This window comes from Strix aluco, chromosome 5 (assembly GCF_031877795.1).
Source record: "Strix aluco isolate bStrAlu1 chromosome 5, bStrAlu1.hap1, whole genome shotgun sequence".
NCBI lineage: Eukaryota > Metazoa > Chordata > Aves > Strigiformes > Strigidae > Strix > Strix aluco.
The window spans coordinates 35,462,478-35,484,801 of NC_133935.1; the positions used below are offsets into that span (position 1 = coordinate 35,462,478).

Consider the following 22,324-nt stretch of genomic DNA (forward strand, 5'->3'; position numbering starts at 1 on the left):
ATGAAGCTGACTTACTGGCTGGAATTCCTTTGTGCTGCTCTTCAGGTGTTCCCCTGCTGACTTGTGATCTCTTTCCAGGCTCTAGGCATCTATTGCTGGCACTGGCATCAAGCTATTAGGAGTGAGGTGGACTGAGATTCCCCTCCCCTCACAAGTTTAGTTTCTGTTGCATTTTGTCATTTTGTGGTTTGCAATTTAGTGGTAACCAGAAGACACACTTTCAGGGACTGTTTTTGCTTTCAGTACTGCCTGACAAATTGTGGGAAAATGGAAAAAAAAGAACAGTTTGAATTGAACAGCGAATGGATAGCAATCATGTGTAGCAAATGCTTTTGTACATGAAAGAAGTTCAACTTCGTATTAAAAGCTTCAAATTTGAACCTCATCTGCCTCAGAACAGAAATATTAAAGTAGTGTGTTGAAACTTGAAAACTTATGTAGAAGTTCCTGGTTAGTCTGACCAAACTGGGTGTTGATATCTGGGCACTGTGATTACTACATGGATTTACTACATGGATTAGCCATTAAGTCATGCTGTGGTAAGGTTGCAGTTCAGTGAGACATTTTGGGACCTTTTTGAGCCTAACAATTTTTTTTTCTGGTTTGGCTTTAGTTTCTTTGGGTTTTTTTTGTTAGTGGTACAAATATTTGAGAACCACTGACAAGCTAATACTGGAAACTGTGAGGGCTTTTTTTTAAATTCAGTTTTTAGTAGTTTAGTAGTAGAGAAATTCATGGCTTCATAGATTAAGTCCCTGGAGAAGTCTGTAAAATTGATAGGACCTTATTTCTTTCTGAAGAAAGACCTGACTGATAATGGCATTTAAAAAGAACAACTTTGTAGGCTGTAACTGTGAGTCCTCTCTTGCTGTACAAAAGAAATTGTGTGCCTTGGGTTTATGTCATGTCTGGCTGTTGTACACTGAAAACTGAATCTGAAAATGAGATAAACCCTGATTCAACAAATTACTTAAGCATAAGCATCGATGTGCTTAATCCCGTTTGGGCTTCCATACATACAGAACTTTATCAGGGACACTTATGTGTTCACAAAAATCCAAACCCAGTCTAAGGGTAAGAGTTTCTTAAAATCTGAAACTGATTTTTTTCCACTATTCATAATTAAGATGAACTCATGAATTGGTAGTCAAATAAAATGAAACTGAAGTTAAGGAGAGTCCATATTTGACATACCAAAGGGAAGTATGTAAGACTACGTTGTTGGATGTTTTCATGATAAGGTATTTTGGATTTGTTTATTGATAGAAAACATGATCTGCCACTTCTAGTCAAATACATCTTTTGACTTTAAGGTCTCTCAGAGAGGCAATTCAGCTAGGTAATGAGGAATGTTGTGTTTTCTGTTTTTCTACCTAGAATGGTGTTAATCATTTGTATTGCTGTAGAATGCAAATGCTCTATTCACTTTCCAGAAGCAGTAAGCAGTCCTGATCCATAAAATCTTACTATATTAAATAGCAATATCAGTTATGGTACAAATAATGTAGGGAATACTTGTGTTACTTTGGCAAAAGAGGGAGACAGCTTTTTTAAAAACAAGTTATAAATGTCTCTTTGTATAACCAGAACAGTCCACCAGGCATTTTGCAAAGTTTTTCAACATAAAGGATATAAGTGTGAAGACATGGAGGTAAATTAATGAATTGACAGTATCAAGTTGACTATATTATTTTTGGAGGTGCTATTATTTTATAGCTTCATAATTTCTGATTCACAGCATTTTATACTGTGAAAAAGAAGAGAGAAAATAAAATCTTTAGGCAATGTTAAGTCCTGTTTAATTCTACCTAATTTTGAATTTAGCAAAACTGAGTCCATAACTCTCAGACAGTGTTTTAGTCTACCTAATTGTGTAAGTACTTGCAACCCACTAGCTTCGTCCCTAATCGGCCTTTATGTTCAGCAGATAATTAAGTTCTTTATACACATAAAGCTTTTTGAGTAAACTGTTGTAATCCATTTGTATGTGGACAGGTGCCTAAATTCTATTTTATTCAGATTGTTTTCATAAAGCTATCGTTTTTGTATTGTGATGAATAAATATTGACATTAGAAAGTTCATTCAGAAACCCATCTGGGTGCTTCTGCTCCCTGTATCAATGGGAAAGTGTGGACATCTCTGAAGATGTTCAACTGATTGCTCTTTTATATTGAACAGAAAGCCACTGGAAGCCAGCCAGAATGAGACATGAAGTAAAGGGATGTGTTTGACTCCATTCCTAACTTTTGAGCTGAATTTATGTGCAAATGAAATACCAGGGCACTCACAGAGGGTTCACATCTGACAAAGCAGAAGGCCTTCCTTCACTCCTTTCTGTCCACTTCCAAAGTGGACAGATCGAGTGTATCTTTTTTTGTTTCTTTTGAAACAAAATAATGTAATAATGTTTTATTGTAAAGTGCATGAACGATTTTTGAGCTGACTCTTAAGGACAGCTATCTTAATTATTTCTCATCAGGACTGTATGACCAAAGAAGACCTGCAGACACTCCACAGTTTGGATTGTAAATGGCTAGAATCTCATTTTAAACCCAGAAAGATCTGCTGCCAAGTGTTTCCTGTTGTCTGTCTTTAGGTGGCTCCACATGACATGCAGGCTTTCTGAGTAGCAGATTTCTTTTTCTGACCAACTCTGTTTCCCCATCGTGAAATTATGAAAGGATCTTGAGTTTGCAAATTACTTAAATGTATGTTAACTTTAAGCATTTATATTGCTATTTTGAAGTTGAGTTACTCATTTGTTGAAATACAAGAAATTAGTTGAATCAGAACCTAGAGCAATAGAATCAGTAGGCAATGATTTTTGTGTACTTTTTACCATCTTGCTTATGTGAAACATAGTAGCTTGTTCACATATGAAGGAAGGTCACACAAAATTAATAGGGAATATCTGTAGTAAAAGTATTACATATAGCTAGTGTGACTGCAAATCTGGGGCAAGATTCCTTAATTCCAGCCAAATAGACATATGATTCTGCGGTAGCTGTTCTGAAACTGGAATCTTGCAGTGAACCTATAGAAAGTTTCCTAAATTCAAATTTCATTGAAAATGTGACACTGGTTCCCTTATAATCTTTATTCACTTCATTTTATATAATCTCCACATTCTCAGTTTCCATTATGCAATAACTAAGGCTAAGTCTTTGCATTAAGTAAGTAGATTATCATACCATAGAAATCATTATAGTAACAATTAAAGCAGTAGAGCTTTGACATAAAACAGTGGGATTCCTTATTTAAAGAGCCATAAGGAAATAGCATGTTTATTATCAGGATGTTTCTCCTTCAGTGATCAGTAGTGAATTAGGTAACTATGCTGATGTATTGTCCTTATATTTCAGTCTTAGCTAATTGAGTTCAACATGGCCAAGTCAATCATCATAAAGTTGCCAAATATGTAAGCAGCGTGTTAAAATAGCACTGGATGATGGAACTTTTATATCCATAAAGCTAAATATCCACGTTATGATTGTTAGTGGATTTTGGCACATTTTTGGCCAGGAAACAGCAATGTTCATAGGGTCCCATTCTGAACTATGGTTTGAAATAGGGAAATTACTGGGTTCTTTAAGAACATAGGAGATATGGACAACATTGTATTAACATTTGTCTACTATTATTGTGCATATTTCTCCTATTGTAATGGAGTAATTTATTTTACAGTTTTAAAATACTGATTTTAACTTACAGTATGAATTTACCTCTGTCTCTTTCTTGTAGGTTTTCACACTGCTGAAATACCGTGCTTGCTGTAGACAAAGGTTATTTAGTCCTATTTAATTAGAAAGTACTAAGTTTTACAGACTTTGCACGCATCCTGGGACCTTTAAAGTACAATTTCAAAATGTTGTTCTTCTGTTGATTTTGTATCTCATTTTCTCTTCAGTTGTGTACCAGATAAAGGTATGACTCACGACAATGTTTTTAATTTTTTATAATATGACTCTCAATAACTTTAATATTTGGAAAAACATTTTCTTGTTCTTTCTGTTTTACTATGGGAACATGTGTAGGAGGGGTTTCTTTTAAGAGAGTCTTGGTTTATACTATTGCAATAATATCTTTTATACCAAGCATAATTAAATTTTTATTTCTTCAATATCAAGCTGGAAAACTTTTAAACATGGGAGATTCCCTTTCCTGAAATAGCAAATGCTTATTTGTAGCTTCTATTAAACCCATTGTGTATGGCATCAAGTAATTGGTTTCTATTATGCAAATTTGTGAAAGTATTTACATGACTTCAGAACAGGATGCATGGGCAGATACAGAATACTTTCTAAAAATGCACAGATTATTCATAACAGATAAAGGATTAACACACTTTTGTGGTAAAGCTTTCTTTTCAAAGAAAATGTCTTCTGTAATGTCTCATTTTAGTGATGTTATCTGCCCTCCAATCAAGTCAGTTTACAGTTCTAGGGTTCTTTTCTGCTTGATGTTAATAGTGAAAATTACTATTCATACAGATGATGTGTTTTTCTTCCAGATCTACTTAGGTGTATTCAATTCCTCTCTCCCCTCCACAGCAACCCATATATTTTTCATTTACTGGCACAGTAATTGATAGGAATGAATCTATAAAATGTGAGCAAATTTCAGCCTGTCAGTTTACCATAGAGTAGTGTGTTGATTTTTTTCTGGATTTGCTGTCTAGTAAATACTGAGTCCACGTCAGGGTTTCTCAATATCTAACATTTTCTATGGTTTTGCCCCTTCTAATATGAGGGATTATTTTTCCTTCAAGTTTACTGCTTCTATTGGAAACCTAAGATTGGTAGGTTTTAGTAGAGTAGGAGACAAAACTTGCCTAAGAGCTGGACCAAGCCTATGGGTCTTTTAGTTGTAGAGAAGAATCATGAATGGTTCACTGCCTTGTGGTCCAAAGGCAGAACTTTAAATTCTCATTCAGTCTTTCTCTGCATATTTCACACCTACTCTCAGGCACATTCAAAAACATTAACTCAAGGTGTAAGATACTTCTTTTATTGGTTTAGGGGAAAGTAATTTAACAGTGACTAAAAAAACTTTCTGTGATGCTCAAAATGAATCTGTCAGTTGTTAGTAACATACTACTGGGATTCCTGTAAGTCAGGAGATCTACCACTCTTTCTATAAAATTGTTGTGATCCTTTTTTTTTTTTTTTAGTGAAGAGGTCTGATTATGTAGCAAACTGATATTCTGTAAAATGTCCCTTCATAACCATCTTCAAATCTTTGGGCTGTTACCAAATGAAGTCCAGAGCCTGACAAAGTACACACATATTTATCAGTCTCTGGAAAAGTGGAAAGCAGTTTCTTTCTTCTGACTGCCATGGATACCAGGAGAGCCTTCCTCTTGTTCAGCGTGTTTTGAACTTTGAAGCTAACACCCTTGAAACTGTGACACTTTTCTGAGCCTCTTCATTCACCTTCTGAGACATCTTCTGGCCCAAACTTCTCACTTTCATATGAGTTATTTTATCACTTACTAGAGAAAGTATGTAAATAAATGTATGAAAATAAATGTTTTTATGGGCCCTCCATATATGAAGTTCTGTCTATGAAATGCTATCTGAATACTTTGACAAAGATTAATTAGTGGTTTTATTATCATACTTAGTAATGCATAGTATTCTATTCTTAATTTTTTCATCGTGATTTTTTTTAATTTACCAAAATTTGCTCCATGTGTTGAGCTAACTGCTTTTTGTGTGTGTGTTTACAACCTAGGCATTAGAGCATAAGCGACTTACAAAGAAGTATTGTTTCCATGGAGCTGAGGTTTCAGCTCATTTTATCTTTTTAATATAATAGGTGTTATTTTAAATAGGCATTTTCTTATATTTTGGTATTCAAACAAGACATGTTTTTTTTTGTTTAACGTTGTTTATGAAAACAGTGGGAAAAATGGGAGGATATTTAACCTGGAAATTACTTTCTAGTTTGTAATTGCATTTTGTTCAGCTAAACCAAGAATCATTTATTAAACCAGTTATTGTATTATACTACATTGCCACACACAACCATTAGCATTTGCATAAACCAGATTATGTAGACTTGCAGTGTATTCTTTGTCACAGTGAGTTATTTATTAGAGGAAGCATCTGCTCTTTTTCATGGCCTGAATGTTGTATGCATGGGAAAGCATGTAACATGACTACAACAATCTAGCTTTATTTGAAATTCTGAGTATCTGCCAGATAGAATTATAAAAACTCTGCATAAAATATAGTGATATGTTTCTGCTGCTGAGGTTAACACTGCATTCATTATGCTCACAATTTACCCATATTTTCAGACATTTATAGTTTAGGCTACATTAGTGAGTTTTGTATTGTAACGCTTTGTAGGAACCTTTAGCTTTCAGGGACTGACATCTGTAGAGTTTTCATATGGAATTTTAGATTCTGAAGAAGATATGAGAAAATATGCATTTGAAAAGGAGAGGATAAACCTACATTTGGGGTGCTATATAAATAATGCTCATTTTTCCTCAAACACAAAGTTTGAAAAAGCAGATCTAACTTTTTGGGATGGTTTCTAAAATTTATGCATCATCTTTACATTTCTAACAATATAAATATACAGGACAACAAATCTAACATGTTTTTTAAAATGAACATTTTTCTCAGCTCTGTGGAAGGCTTGCTGAAACTTACTCACAAAGACTGTTTTAGGTGCTGGAGGAAAATAATTATTTCAGATAACTGTACACCTATTATTCCTACAACAGCAAATCCACTTTTTCAGGTGCTTGGTGAGAGGGTAAAAGAGAATACACTTTAAAAATCTATATTATAAATACTTTGTGCAGACCAGAGTAGATCCTCCAGTGTCATTACACTTAAATGAGACTATTGGGGATTTTCCAGATTCTGTAATATATCATGAATCTTATTATCTGTTCTATGACAAATTACATATTCAAGTGTTTCTAGCTGTCATAACAATGAACATTTATCATAGTTTGACTCATGAAAAATTATTCTAATTACACGATACTATAAAAGTTACTTTGGTTAAATTATTAGTAATAGATAAAAGTGTTATTACTAGCCATAAAATTATAGTAATATTCCTGATTTCTTTCAATGGAGAGGCAGCCAAAAGAAATATTTCACCATCTAATTGTGGTTTTGGGTTATGATCACATAGGAAATACTTTCACTTGGTTTTGCGCAGTATATTGTTGTGACAAACTCACACAACACCCTTCAGGTTTGGGCATTCTCCTCACCACCTTGCTGCATGTTAAAAAAACTACCCTAATTTTCTTCAGTCACTGGTCAGGACTTCCTTCTTGCTTGAATTCTTGATTCCTCTCAGCAATCATTGTGTACTTACCATGAATATTTCAGTGTGAAGTGTCCCAATCCAACAATGTTATACATCAGTCTGTTTACAAACATAAAGTAGTATGTTTGATGCAAACACATTCAGACTAGATATAAGGAAGAAATTTTTTACAATGAAGGTGGTGAAACACTGGAACAGGATGCTCAGAGAGGTGGTAGATGTTCCATCCTGGAAATGTTCAAGGTCAGGTTGGACGGGGCTCTGAGCAACCTGGTCTAGTGGAAGATGTCCCTGCTCATTGCAGGGGGATTGAACAACATGACCTTTAAATGTGCCTTCCAACCCAAACCATTCTATAATTCTATGATTCTATGACATAAAGGAGACAAATAGAATAGTCATTGCTCAATCATCAGGTTTGGGTTGCTATTGAGTGTATAGGATCAATAACTCTCCAAAGTTTTATTAATAGGAGTATCATAGTACTCTTCTAAAGAACAACTAGGCAGAATTTATCCCACTACGATGGAAGAAGAGCCACTTGGATTCTTCGTAATGGTCCTCTGACATGCAGCAGACCAGGGGAGAAGATACAATACCCTGGTGGATCTCAAGGGGTATGTTAGAATTTAATAGCAGTATTATCTACATAAATGAAAAAGACATTTTCTAAAGATGACAGATACATTTCATTCTTCCTTTCTACATTTATGGGAATATTTCTCTTTAATGTTTATTATTCAGAAGAAAGGAAACCTTGGGTATCTTAGTTGCACTTCTTATTCTTATATGTTTGCAGATAATCAATAATTTTAGCCATAAATTTTTCTGTAAAAGTCTGAATTATCTGAAAATATGATTTAAGACCATTGAAACTGCCCCCTAATCATTCTCTTTCTAAACCAGTTGTCCTTAACTTATATTTTCAAGTATAAATGTGCATAGGGTCATTCTTGCTCTCCGTACTTTCTATAAAGTGCCTTAGGGCTAAAATAACTATTTCTTCTAACCTTTTCTTATTCGGTGTCTTACATAAATTGTGAGGACAGTTAGTGTTTAATGGCAAGGAAGTCAAATATCAAAAGAGAGACCTGAGCAAATCCAGATCTAGGAAGTTTTCAAATAATATGATGCAGTGTGGCCTTCAACTGTGAGTAACCTAGACTCCAGGAGGTCAAGACAACTGTTAATAAATTTAGAATTTATAAATTATAAATAAGTTAATAATTGCCTGGTGAGACACAACATACCTACATGAGTTATCACTGTGAGGAATGAGATGTACATCTTTAGAGGACAGCTTTTCTGCTGTTGCTCATCTGGCAGTAATGTCTAACTCTGATGTGTTGTCCCGTGTCCTAGGGAAATAATAAAACTTCAACTGACCTGATTTCTATAGGAAAGGAGATGGATGGTATGAAAAATTTTCAGTTAAATACAAATTCTATCTTCTTTTAGAATGTCAGTTCAGATTAGATGCCTACTGAGCCTCTATCATTTTATTCTTAGGTCATACAAACACAAATTTGTATATACTGCTTATATCTCAGTCCTTGAGCATACATCATTCAAACTGATTCTTATAAGGAATGTAAGAGTATCTAGAAGGCAGAAGCAAGAGTAGCTAGAAGCTTGTCAGAAATGTGGAAAAAAGGCCTAACTCAACATCATGTAGTTTTTGAAGATTTACTCATGTTATGAAATATTGTTTCACACTTGTATATAACAATTTGCAATTGTCATATAGATACTTTAGAAGTAAATTAATTCCCACTGATCATCAACCACATCCTCCCCTCTGCCCCTTTCTATTTTCTAGTCATGGTTAGGTTTCAGATTACATATGATAGGTATTATACCATCAAGCATATGCTCAGAAGAGACCCAGCTGACTGGAGGCCTGAGTAAGTGCCACAGTGTGTCCCTGGCATGTGCTGTGCAACTTCAATCTCACATTGCTGTTTCTTTCTACAAGGCAAAAATCTAATTTATATTTTATCAGTATGGGCAACTGTTCTCTAATGCTTTCCTGGTGACTCATCTGCTCTCAGTCTTCTCTTTTTCTGTCATTTCTATTGTGTATGTATTTTTATCCTTTCCACAAAAATACTTATTTTAATGTACTGGCAGTCCAGCACTTTACTTTTATGAAGTTGTAATTTCAAATAAGAACTAATCCTGACTTAAAAGTGCTGGTCAGTTACCTGTGTCATCTTTGACTTTTTAGAATAGTTTACAGAAATCTGAGATTGAATAATCTTTAATTAAAAAAAAAAAAACCAAAAAACAAAAAACAAATTATTTTGATTTCAGGACTCAAGATTATTCAACTATAATGGAAGAATATTTGTTTGGAAGATTTTATTATGCAGATGAAAATATCTAGGATGTGTAGGATTATTGTAGAGTTACTTATTGCAGTGGGTGAGGTGAGACAACAGAACTGATATTGAGAAGAATGTTGTAGAGCTTTTAATCCTATAAAAAACCAGAATCATACTGCTTGATGCCTGATACTTGAAGACAATTTTATGTCTTCTGCTAACACCTAACTTGAATTAGTTTAGAGTTTAAAAGAATTTCTAGAATATGCTCAGTACCTGCAAAACAGAGAACATATTGCAGCAACCATAAGACTTTACATTGTTTTTCTCAAGCAATAAGAAGTTTGTCTCTTTTTGCTACATATGCACTTTTTAATTAAGGCTTATCATCTTCACTTAATCAGTTGATAGAATTCCAGACTTTTTGAAGTATTGACAATTCTTTTTTGACTCCAACTTATATAAGTTCTGCTTGGCATATCATATTTGCTTTATTAGGGAGAGATTTAGGAAGAATTTACTTGTCAGCAATTTACTTCCAACCATTTTCTCAGTAACCTCATCATTTTTATTTATTCTTCTTTGACATTTATATTATTGCAATGTTATTTACAGAATGATGAATAACATGCAGAAAATCAAATTGAATGTGAAGAGCAATTAAGAAAGGAGTAGGGTGCAAAAGAGTGAACATCATTATGTCAGTAAGAATACTTGGTGAACCTTCATCTTGAATGCCATGTGAAAATCTGATCCCTGCCACATCACTGAAGACTGTGGGGGTGAGGGGTGACAGAGATGGTCAAAAGCCTGGACTGAGTGAGTAGATTAGAACTTCTCACTCCTTAAAGGAGAGGACAAGGGAATTGTGATAGAAGTCTGTGAAATCACAAGGAGAGGATAAGTAAAGAACAACCATTCATTGCCTTCTAAAGTACAAGAATTAGGGATGTCAAACTTGGTGAGATAACTAAAACCAAAATGGGGTGCATGCAAACTGTAAAAAGTGACGTGTGCTCTGAAGGAAACTTGAGAAGGTAATTTTAGAAAATTTCATTGGTGGACACACAAAACTAAGTCAGCACCTTTTGTTTATGAAGTGTGGGAGCCTCAAAGAGTTGTAGGAGGAGAACTACTAGTACTTGCTTGTCCTGGTCTTGTGATGGTCTCACTGTTCTCTAGGCCAGCTCTGTTGGCTGCCTTTGTAGACATAGACATGAAGTATGATCCAATGTCTATTCTTATGTTTTGTGTTTCAATTTTTAATGTTTTTTTAATGTAGCTGAATTCAGGAGCTGAGCAGGGTTTCACTTCAGTGTTTGGTGACAATATTAAGGCTGCAGTATTTCTTCATAGGCTTCTCTAGGCAGATTTACTATTACTAGGGTTTTGACATTCTGACTTACTCTTATAGAAACTTGCATGTACAAGGATTAAATTGAAGTCTGCTGTTTTAGTCATTGCTTTGTTAAATAAATTTTTGCCTCTGTCTTTTTACGGCAGGCTTAAATGGACAAGGTAGAAATTCCTCTTTTTCAAGGTAGGAAGGACTCGTCCTGCAGTTGCACTTCAGCCACTTCAATGCCTCCACATTACACAGTGCAGTCTAGGGACAAATATTTTCTATAGTTATTGTGATAAAAAGGCAGAAATGTAATACAGACTTAACAGTGCTCTTATTTATAAATTGCAAGATTTTTAAAATCTTCTGTAATTTAAACCTAAGGTTTCAACTCATGCACATTTATTCCAGTAATAAAACTGTGTGTTTGTAAACTTCTTGATTTAAGTTTTACTCTCCCTAATATCCATGCTTCATTTTATGCAGTTATTTTCAGGATTTAAAAAAAAAAATAGCGTTTTGTTTTGTTTTTTTTCTACAGGATGGGGCCTGAAGGAATAATTTTCTATTAATTTAAGGAATGACATGGATTAAGTTTAAAAAGTTGTATTTGGAGCTGCAGTAGACCCACTTATGACCTTTCCTAATTCCTTGTTACAACTTTAGAGTCCACTAGCTGAAACTAGTTACTATTAGTATATATCAGTAAGATTGCAAATGCACAGAGCTCATACTCTGTTTACACATAAGCAGGAAAGGGCAAAAGAGGTAGAGACACAATTGCATTCCTCTTTTAGGCATGTTTTCTGAACACTGACCACTAATCTTGTTTGCTAGTATATATTCATTTTTTACTACAAATGCTTGTTAGTCTTCTGTTTCTTTTACTTTGTATGATTTTTTTCCCTGTTAACCCTTTCCTGTATTCATCTTCAAGTTCTTTATTCAGTTGTGGTTTAACCTAGGATTTAAAATTTGGTTCTACTGAAGTCATCCAGTAGAATTTTGAAGTGGAGCTCCTGTTGCTACCATGTCAACCCTATCCTTTGAGAGGCTTTGAGTTATTACCACATTATGAAGTCTCATAAAAATCACATCACAACACAATGAGGAAGAAAAAACTGCAAAAAGTTTGGTAGTGTAATGATCCACTAACAGTATAAATCATTTACCTAAAAAAGGGACTGTTATCTACAGCCATAGTTTACCGTAGGTAATATGAGTTCTTCTAGTTGAAGAAATTGTTATTCTACATTCTGTTCTAGTCATCACATTCTTTGATCATTTTCTGAGCAGTTCTATGATAATATCTAACTGTCAGGGTGCTTTCTGGCCCTTTGCATTTTATTATATCATATCTGATCGATGTGAGGTGCTTGGCTTTCCCAGGCATCCGTATGTCCAGTGTAAGAAAGATGTGGAAATATGGCTTTGCCCATGCAACTGCTTTCTGCCAAGATTAAAATCACAATTCAAGAAACTCTGGTGAAACAATACGGTATCTTCTTATTCATGTTCTGAAGCAGAGACAGGCCACTTGATTGGACAGTTTAGTGTACCAGCAAAATTACTGAGTAATTCTTTTTTCCCTCCCTCAACATTTACTAATGATGGGAATTCACTTTATGTATCACTGTTAAGTGACCTTGCACCATTATTGCTGTTCACTCAAATACAGAGCAGTGATTCATGTTCATTCACAACCTGGAATTCTGCCATCAAAATGTAGATGGCATATCTTTAGCTTTCTTATGTATAATATAAACATATTGTAAAACCATCCCCAAAGAGAAAGTAATTGTAGTGGATAATGTAATTGTCACTTTCATGAGCTATAATTAAAAAAATTGAATAAGAGACATCCCCTGAATTAGAACCTAGCAAAACAGGTATGGCAAGACCAGTTATGTTGGAGATTTTGGTAAAGACCAAGTTTCTTGAATAAAGACATTTCTGTAACTAAACAAGAACTATATTGCACAAAAATTTAAAGAAACAAGAAATGTTATCTTCTAGTATGTGAGTAATTCTTCCAGTCTGTTACAATTTGGATGTGGTATTTAATTTGCTGCATTTTAAACCCTGCCAGCCAGAGTTATTGAATCTGGTTCTTTTCCTGTGTCATCTGAGAAATATCTCTCTTACCTACTTAAATTTTTGCATTTCAGGAATCTTATTCAAAGAAGAGAGATTATGCATTGGAAGCAATATCCTCTGTACCTCTGGATGCAGTTCCTTCAGAAAATGACAGCAGTCTTTGTGATTCGATAGACATAGCAGTGACCAAAAAACCTTGTTCCCTAGAGATAGCAAGAGTTCCTTCCTCAAGACCAGGTAAATCACCAAACAATCCTTTACATAGTCTTTGGTGTAAGTGTCATGTTATTTGAAGGTATAGAATTATATATAGAACATATAGGTTAATAGTTTTAAGAATGCAGCACTCTGTTTACTTACCACAGTATGATTATAGTCTTCTATTAGCTACCATAAGAACTTAATATCAATATAGAGATTAATAGCAAAATGCTGTAGAACGGAAAACAAAGCAGATGTTTAAATAATTTCCTAGGAAGATGTAAGATTGCAAAAAGCCAAATTAGAAGTCAAATTTCTCTAAGCCCATCCTTTTGCAGTAATCTATTTACGAACCTGTTTCTGTTTTTTAATGAAGTACTTAGCAACATTATACAACTAATTCAAAATTTAAAGTACTCTGTAGTTTCATGTAACATGAAGATCTGCTGTGTTTTTGAAAATGAAACAGTGAATGAGATTTGATAGAAATATTAAATGACAGTTCAGCAGGCTGCTGTTTGTATTATACGGGTTTGAATATCAATAGTTACAACAGTTAAAAAACAATGGAATTATGCTGAGTCAGATGAATGATATTATCTTTGAAGACTCTGTTTGTGTTCTCCAAAATTGTATGCTCTCTTCCATTACCTTTGTTTGAATTTTTCATTAGTCACCACCTGGTACAGAAATTTCAGAATATAATAATTTTGCTATAAGTAATGGGACTGAGAGTCTGCTTTGACAAGTGACAGTTCTCAGCAGCACAGACCTATTTGAAATGGGAAATTGACTTTTTGACCTGTGCTATCTTGATTATGAATCATGATTTAGGAAATACACAAGAATGACAGATTGTTGACTAACATCATCTTACCTATCTAATCTGTGTAAGGGGAAGCACCTTCTTGATTTCACAGCTGAACTAGTATTGGAAGAGTGCCAGAGCGATATCGGGCATAGTATATATAAGGGCCAGATATCATGATACAGCTATGGAGTCTGGAAGGTGAGGTGGAGTGAATCATAATTCCCACCTCTCCATAAAATTTGGGCTAAAGAAGATTGAGGGAACCTGCATTATGAACAGTGATCTAAGAGGTGGCACAAAATAAGATAGCATCTTTATAGCATAGTTTCATAGAGTGGACCAGAATCTGACTCGAAGATCAGCATGACTAATTGTGTAACTGAAGGTTTACTTCATTGATGATTTTTTGACTCTGATAATCTTAAAACAGCAGAGTGTGCAGGACAGTGTTACGAGTTGTTGTTCAGTAAAGGAAGAAAATGCCAAATTATCCTTGTTTTTCAGACTTCTGCTTGATTAATCACCATAAACATACTTATTGCAATGGGAAGACTGCCATATCCCTACCCCATAAATTGGCCAAGGAAGTTCATTATCTGCCTCTGTAGTAATGTGGCTCAACTACAAAGCTTTCCATTGTAATTGGTACCTAAAAAATGATAGACTTTTCACTAGTTAAAATACCAGGCTTTGAAAGCGTGCTGTCTGCTAAACATAAACATTTTTCTTAGGCATAGTAAGTCCATTAACATCAGTATGAAAAACAGATCCTAAAAAAGAAAATTTTTAGGTCTTAATCTGGAAATATGTTTTGCATATGGTTAAATATGGTGTGTATCAGAGGGCCAGAGAATAACTAAGGAAGCTATAGGACATTCATGAGGGCACCCATCATCTTTATAAGATCTAACAAGGTCAATGAGTTGACAATACAAATGTACTGTAATTCCTTCTGTCTTGGTTTTCCATATACCACTATGATCTTTTCCTTGGCATTTTGTTGAGGAGAACATTTGGCTGTATAGATAAGCAGATTCCAAAAGGTGATTTTATTTTAAGCCCTAAATGTAGTAGTTATCTAACTGGCCTGGCTTGTAAGCCGTATCTGCAATCATGTTGGCTGTTATTTTATACTACGGATGGCCCAAATGAAACCACCCATGTCACTCACAGTTATAAGATACTTAACTCTACACATAATTGTATGTGAATGTCAGTCTGCCACTTCAGTTCATACAGATTTATTGCTTGAATAAGTTATCTATGATTATAGAGATCATTAATTTAAAGCAAATATCTAATTTGCATGCATTTTTTTTCCAAATTCCCCTGGTTTTGTATCACTGAGACATGCTGACTTTGGGAATACTGTTTCAAATTGCCGTACTATGTCATGTGTAGAGTTCATCTCAGAGCATGAGGCAGCACTTTGAACAAAAAATTGCATCTGTCAGTCTCCTTTCCCTATGCTGTAGGACACTCTGATCAACTCTCCCCACTGTCTGGGGCATTACTACCTCTTGGCAGTAGAATGAGACTTACTGCACTCAATGATTGAAAATTCTTCTTTCCTGTATTGAGAGGAAAGGTCATTCTTGCTGGCCTTTCAAGCTGTAGAGCTGCATGTTGCAACTATTATCAGCCCTGCCAGTAATCTCCTAACAAGTTGGGAATAGTCACCTTGCCAGTCATCATTCTCTGATCTACTGGGGAAAAAAACAGACTGCTCTGTAGTTCTCCACATTATTTTTAATTTCCTGAATCTTATTCTTGAACTAGTAGGGAATAGCAGAGGATGAGAACTCCATGCACCAAATGGTAAATTGTTAGATAAAAGGGAGAAAAACTGAGCAGAAAGGAAATAAAAGTAGTCATAAAGTTTGTTACTTCCACTTCTGAAATCCTGTGTTCTGTGAGTTTTATTTCTGTTTGCAAGAAATTAGGTTTATATAGGAAAAAGAACAGTTACATTGTTGATTTATGCTGGCAGTTAAAACAATTGCTTCTAATTAGGAATGATCTAAGAGTAAAAAGGTCTACTTGTTTGTCTGAGTTCAAGTTAAGCTGTTGTTTCTTGGTAGATTGATAGGACAAGGTTGACAGAGTGTGTTAGCATATCTGTCTCAGTATCTCTGCTTTTAAACTAACAGGTAAGACTTGATAGGAATATTCTGAGATACCGCACTGTTTTAGATGAATTTTTTTGCTAAATAAAATCTAAATTTGAATTTAAAATTTCATAAATCAATGTCATAAAATTAATTTCATAAATTCATTGATCCATGAATCATTCTTACTAATCTTTCTGTTTGGCTATTTCAGAACAGCATCCTTATTCCTTAAACTAGACATTTCTACTAGTAATTTTAATTTTTAGACTGCCCTTGATTAACAAAAGAAATCACATGACATAGTTAACCTTGAAAAATAACCATAAAATTTCATTAGTTCATGAGGCATGCATTAATATTGCCCTTTTGATCTTAAGACTGTAATTAAATTTTGTGAACTATAGCAACATATCATCTCAGAAAAGGTGTAAACTTTTAATAAATGGCTAAAGCTTAAGGCACTGGATTATTCTAATGCTAAAGTAGGCATTGTCAAGTATCATCATGAAGTTAGTGTGTTTTTGATCAGTTATCTAGTGTCTAGAATACTGGTAGCAGAAGTTTAGGTGCAGCATTATGCTGCATTGGGGCCTGTGCTGTTGAAGACACTTACAGACTTGCATCCTTGGTAGCTTGGACATTTTGTACCATACTCCATCCTTGCACCTCATAATGTCATACACTTTATTTAGCAGAAATACTGAATGAAATCTGAGCTACATTACAGAAGAAATGTTAATAAATGTATTGTTTTCATTGGAGTTAAGTGTGTATCCATATCCAATAGAGAGATCATATCTCTTTCAGTCTGCCTCTATAATTTCTATTGCAGAAACTCCCTAGGAGTGACACCAGGTGGCAGTCTACATGCTACGTTTTTAATAACAGTCAATGATGATGGCCAGTACTAAAATATTTTTATATATACACTAAAATACTTAAAATTGTTTTAGGTCTCATTGAGTATCATTAGGAATTAGAGAGAACTTTTCAAAATCTAATTTTCATTAATAACTTGGTGAAAAAAAAATCCTCCTTTGGGAAAATTGATCTGTCCATGCAGATTAACAAAGGTTTTAATACAGCATCTGAATAACATGAAGTGACACTGCTGTCTGTAAACTGCATGAAAATCATTCTTGGACAAGGGAGTTCTAGTTCAAGGACCTATTTTTTCCAGTTATGTTACTTTACTGTGGCTGCAGGTCGAGGAGACCTTAGTGAGCCATCTTCAACTCTGGAATCAGTTCAGCTGTATCAATGCAGTGTGGGCTGCAAAATCCAGCTGAGAAATAAGGTAAATACTTAGGGGCTTCACTTCTGCTGAACTCTCAGCCACTGCACAGTCAGCAGTTCCCAAGTCAGCAATTTTAAAGATAGCTCTGGTACAACTACTCTACCCAGTTACATCTAAGATATGTCTTCTGTCAAGAGGATAAAAATGTCCTTAGATATGTGATGTGTTGTCACTAGCCTGTAGCAGACAAACACAAGGCAAGGACTTGAAACATAAAGGAAGAGATACCTTAGCAGCTATTCTGGTCATCTACCCAGCTAAATGTACTTTGGAGAAATCTTGCTCTTGTCAGTCATGAGGTTTTTGTTATTTAGAAAAATGACTTAATTTGCACTTAAATTCCACTAACTTCTAAGGAGGACGATGCAAGATAATAAACCTGTAATTAATGATACCTTTTTCTTACAGCCTCATAATCACAACAGGGAAACTAACAAAAAATGCTTGTCACTGAATTACTACGACTTATCAAACTCTCCCTAATATGGTCTACCTACTGCAACATTAGTGGTTTTTTGCTTCCTCAGCCTGGCATCCCTCTCCTGTCATTACAGTGAAAATGAACCTGAAATTTGTAGCCAGTGTGTCAGTTCACGTTTACTTTCATTCTTGTGTCTACTGTATAACACTGTGTCAGCAGTATCATACTGATACCTAGGAGACGGTTCTGTAGAAACCTGAACTGAAAAATGGCCTAGCTGTGATAACATTTTTATCAGAATTAAAATATGAGTCTTCTATATAGTTTCTCAAATCATTAAATACTTGGTTTGGTAAATAAAGTGCTATTTGTCATGTCATCAGTTTCTGACTGACTTCAGGAACAAATCTTCACAGCACCTACCCTGAATATTTGAACATTTTAATTCTCCAGATTGAGATAAGATAGAAAATGCATCTTTTATTATTTAATGAATTTATACCTTCACTTTTTTGCAGTTATCTTTTAGCTATAAGCAAACCAGTGCAAAGTGGCCACAAGAAGGAACCATCACACTGCCAGATATACAAAATTGCCTGGATGAATAGAAATTCAAGAGGCTAGCCTTAGTCACCCATGCTTCATCATTTTGAAACCATAATTGATCTGAAGGATCATGCACTAACCTCCTGAAGGCTACTCACACAAATTGCTTCAAACAGAAGGACTGCTAGTGGAGATGTATTTCATTTGAGCATGCTTTTTAAACCAGAGGTAGCAGGTTATAGTGGATTTAAACAGGTGACGTACAGTCTAACTCCTCAGGATTAAATACTTTCAGTGATTGAGAAAGATCATTTTAGCTGTGTAGAGAGCATAACATAATAAAGGAGGGAGTTTCTTATCAAGCTGAGTAACTGCAATATATAACAGTTGCTCTGGAACTGTCTGAAAATAGCTAGAGTCTATGAAATTTAGCCTAATTTGACACCAGTGTTTCTGATGCAACTGATTGTCCATGAAAGCTTTTGATATTGTGATGCATATTCAAAATCATTACTACCTACCTGCCGTGAGTGCTGAATTTCCAAAGTACTGTCTCAGGCCTGATGTCTCGGGGAGCAGCAAAGGCCAGATGCTTTTTCAGGGATGGGGAGCCAGGAGCGAAGGGGACTACCATGGCTGACAAGGCAGGGGCTTCACTAGTCAGGGCCCTGTGTCACCACCCATGAGCAAAGCAGACCTAGAGATCATGGCCAGGTTCAGCTAAGAGCCCAGATCATCAAGCAGGTTCGTGCTGATGAGGTATATCTAAAGTCAAACTAGAAAGTCAATATGCAGGTCAGGATCAGGTCTGGTGATGGCCGGGAATGTTCATGATGACAAGACCAGGTCCAAGGTCAAGCTGGAAAGTCAGCCCATGCGTTGGGATCTGGATGCACAGGCCACAGGCACAGGCATAAGCACAAGCACAAGACAGGCACTCCTTCAGCATAGCTCAGGCAGGAACTAAAGGCCCTAGACTGAGCTGAAATGGTGTCTTCAGGAAGGGGGATGTGAATGGAGAACCTCAGAAGGGGGTCAGGGCCATTAAATCTTATTAGTGCCTCAGGGACTGACATGATGTATTCTTTTGTCTATTACTCAGGGAGACAGTATCTCCAAAGGGTACAATTCATCTGTATGTTGAGTGTGAAGAGCCACTCAGAGCTTGTAAATAAGGAACACAAAGCATAGGTGTGTATTGTAATGTGAGCCATGCATTGGTTTGGTGTAGATAACTTACAAAAGAGGCTTGTGTTTCCATAACAACCTAATAGCTGAAGTCTTTCTTAGGCAGCAGCTGGTTTCTCTTCTAAGTAATTTTTGGCCTTAGAAAAATGCTCCCATTATTAAGTAAAGTTTCCCAGTTCTCAGGGTCTTTTATACAGTCTAATCCCCCTTTTCCTTTAGCACAGAAAAAGATTCTTAGGCCCGGAAGAATGAGTAAGAGTCTCACAGTGCCCTGACATGATGAGGATACTCCCCTTAAAGGGAGAAAAGTTAGGTTCTAGCCTTTGTGTAGTTCCTTTAATAAACCTCTCAAGATACATCTTAAAAATAGCTGGGATTTTGTGCCTGCTACTCTGAATAGAAGTCTGTTTCAGGAACACTGATTTCTGTTCTAGTGATTAAGAAGCTTCTCATTTCCAATCTTAGTGTATTCATGGCCAACTGAAGTCAAGACAGAGGAACCCTAACATAGTGTCTTTGTCTAAGTCAGAGCTCTCCAGCAGCTCTTCAAGAAGCAATTCTAGGCAGCCTCTGAATGATTCTGAAAATCTCTTATTGCCCTTATGCATGTGTCTATGTACTGCCTTGTCATGGTGGCTAGAGGACTCCAAAGGATGGTAAAGTGTTGCATAGAGGTCTTCCAAGGGTGTGTAGTCTCTGTCACAGTATGTTCAGGTTATTTTATCTTATTTCTGTACTCATGCATTCATTTAAGGTATTGGCCTGTATAGAAATCTGCATGATATTACCTACATACTGTGCCCTAATATCCTTCCCTTTTTCTGTGTAAGAAAAGTATAGTGAGGTTGTAAGTATAATAAGATCTGAAGGGGTTAAACCAAAAAACAGATATATTTTTTCAATTAAATGTTATATTTATTCCAGCTGAAAATATTTTTTTTGTGTTACTGTTTATTAACCTGCTTTTTAGTGACATTTACTTTAAAGTGAAAATTGAAAATTATCAAACAGTTTTCAGCTGTATTTTTCAGTCAGTATCTTATTCATAGTGAAATATAATGCCCAGCCTTAGTTATAAGACCTATACATACTTTTTCTCAGCTCTTCTTCATCTTCTTCAACCTGTGTTTGAACCATATGGAGAGAATTTGGCTATGGTTTGGAATTTCTCAATTTACTTGTTTTAACAGTTTAATTTATAAAGATGTAAGGATCACACAGCTTCAAGATACAAATCTTTGCCAGAACACAGTGTATTGGAAACCAAACTAACCTTCTCCTGACTGAGTTTCAATGATGACACATTTCATATTTGTCATTCCTACTGCCACAGGATAGAGTGCACACTTCTTATCAGAAGCAATTTTGTCTAATGCACTAGCATATGTTTGCAGTTTGGATTTTTTAATTTCATGTGGCATTTTAATAAAGGTTAAGGGAGTGCTGATGGAAGAATAAAATATACAATAGCTCTTCTATCATTCATTTTGGTTTTTTTTCTTCAGTACAGCTAGTACTTGTTTTAAGCACCCTTCAAAAATGTAAAAGAAAAGATTTCTGAAAATTATGCCTGGAGAGTGTTTGCTGATATAGTTGTTCCTATAATATAAATTATAGGTTTATAGTTTATTTTCTAAGTATTTTCTGACATTTAATAGTTCTTTTTATTTTCTTTAAGTACACGTTCCCAAAATATGGGCAGCTTCAGAGTTCTGTTTTATCATGACATTTTCATACCCATTTTCTCTATTTCTAACATTATTATCATAGTTCTTGGAGTACAGTTAAGACGATTTAGATTAGCTTTTTTAACAGTATGTCTCTTAGAGGAGCACAGTTCACCTGTGTTTCTGGTCCTATGTTGATTACTGTTTTGTTGACAGGTGTTATTAACCTACTGATTTTGACCAGTATGTCTTCAAGTGATTTAAGTCTCAGAGGCTGGCATATATTCCTAATCTCACTGATGTTAGGGCATGTTTTGCCATTGATTTCAGTTGAGTTAGTTTTTCACTGTATATATCTTCCAAAAGAAGGGTCTTTGTTAAAATTAGGAATTAGTCAGTTAAGTATTGATATGAGATCAGGAAGAATGTGTGTCTTGTAGTATAAGATGAAAAATGAGGTATTGTCTGTGAGAATATTTCCCTTTTCTTCTGATTTCATCTGAGGTAGTACCTCTTAAGGTAGTATAAAGCTGTTATAGTTAGAAGTGGCTGTAGATGGGTCACTGCAATGTGCATATCTGATTTCTGCCCAGTTAGCTACCTCCCTAAAATCATGTTCTGACAACATGTGCAAGCTATGATCCATTTTATTTATCTTTGGGTAGGTTTCAGGAGGTGAGTGAGACAGCCTGAAAATTCTTTCTACAGTGCAGTTTGTTCCTAGGTAGTTCAGGTAAGCCAGGTTTCTGATACCACAGAAGAAGATCCAGGTGATCCATATACACTTTATGTATGCAGGTCCTGTTCCATATTCTTTCTTGATATGGCTGTACCCTGCTGTCAGTAGAGTTATACCAACAGTGCATATATCCCCTATCTAATGTTTAAAGAAGAAAACATATCCACTCTTTATTGTTTTGATTTCTTATACAATGTGGGAATTGGCTTTCTTGATAGAAGTTACAAAGGGAGATGAAAAACAAAACATAAGTCTTGTGGTACAAAATAGGCACCATTTT

General features: G+C 35.3%; 1 protein-coding gene across 3 annotated transcripts in view; it reads left to right on the forward strand.

The window, feature by feature from the left end:
* The window catches only part of ANKS1B (ankyrin repeat and sterile alpha motif domain containing 1B), a 447,745-nt gene that overhangs the window by 123,230 nt on the left and 302,191 nt on the right, over positions 1-22,324 (forward strand). For all 3 annotated transcript variants that reach the window (XM_074826981.1, XM_074826982.1, XM_074826977.1), the window contains exon 10: positions 13,135-13,300. In XM_074826981.1, coding sequence (XP_074683082.1) covers positions 13,135-13,300 — 166 coding nt within the window. The remainder of the gene's footprint in view (positions 1-13,134; positions 13,301-22,324) is intronic.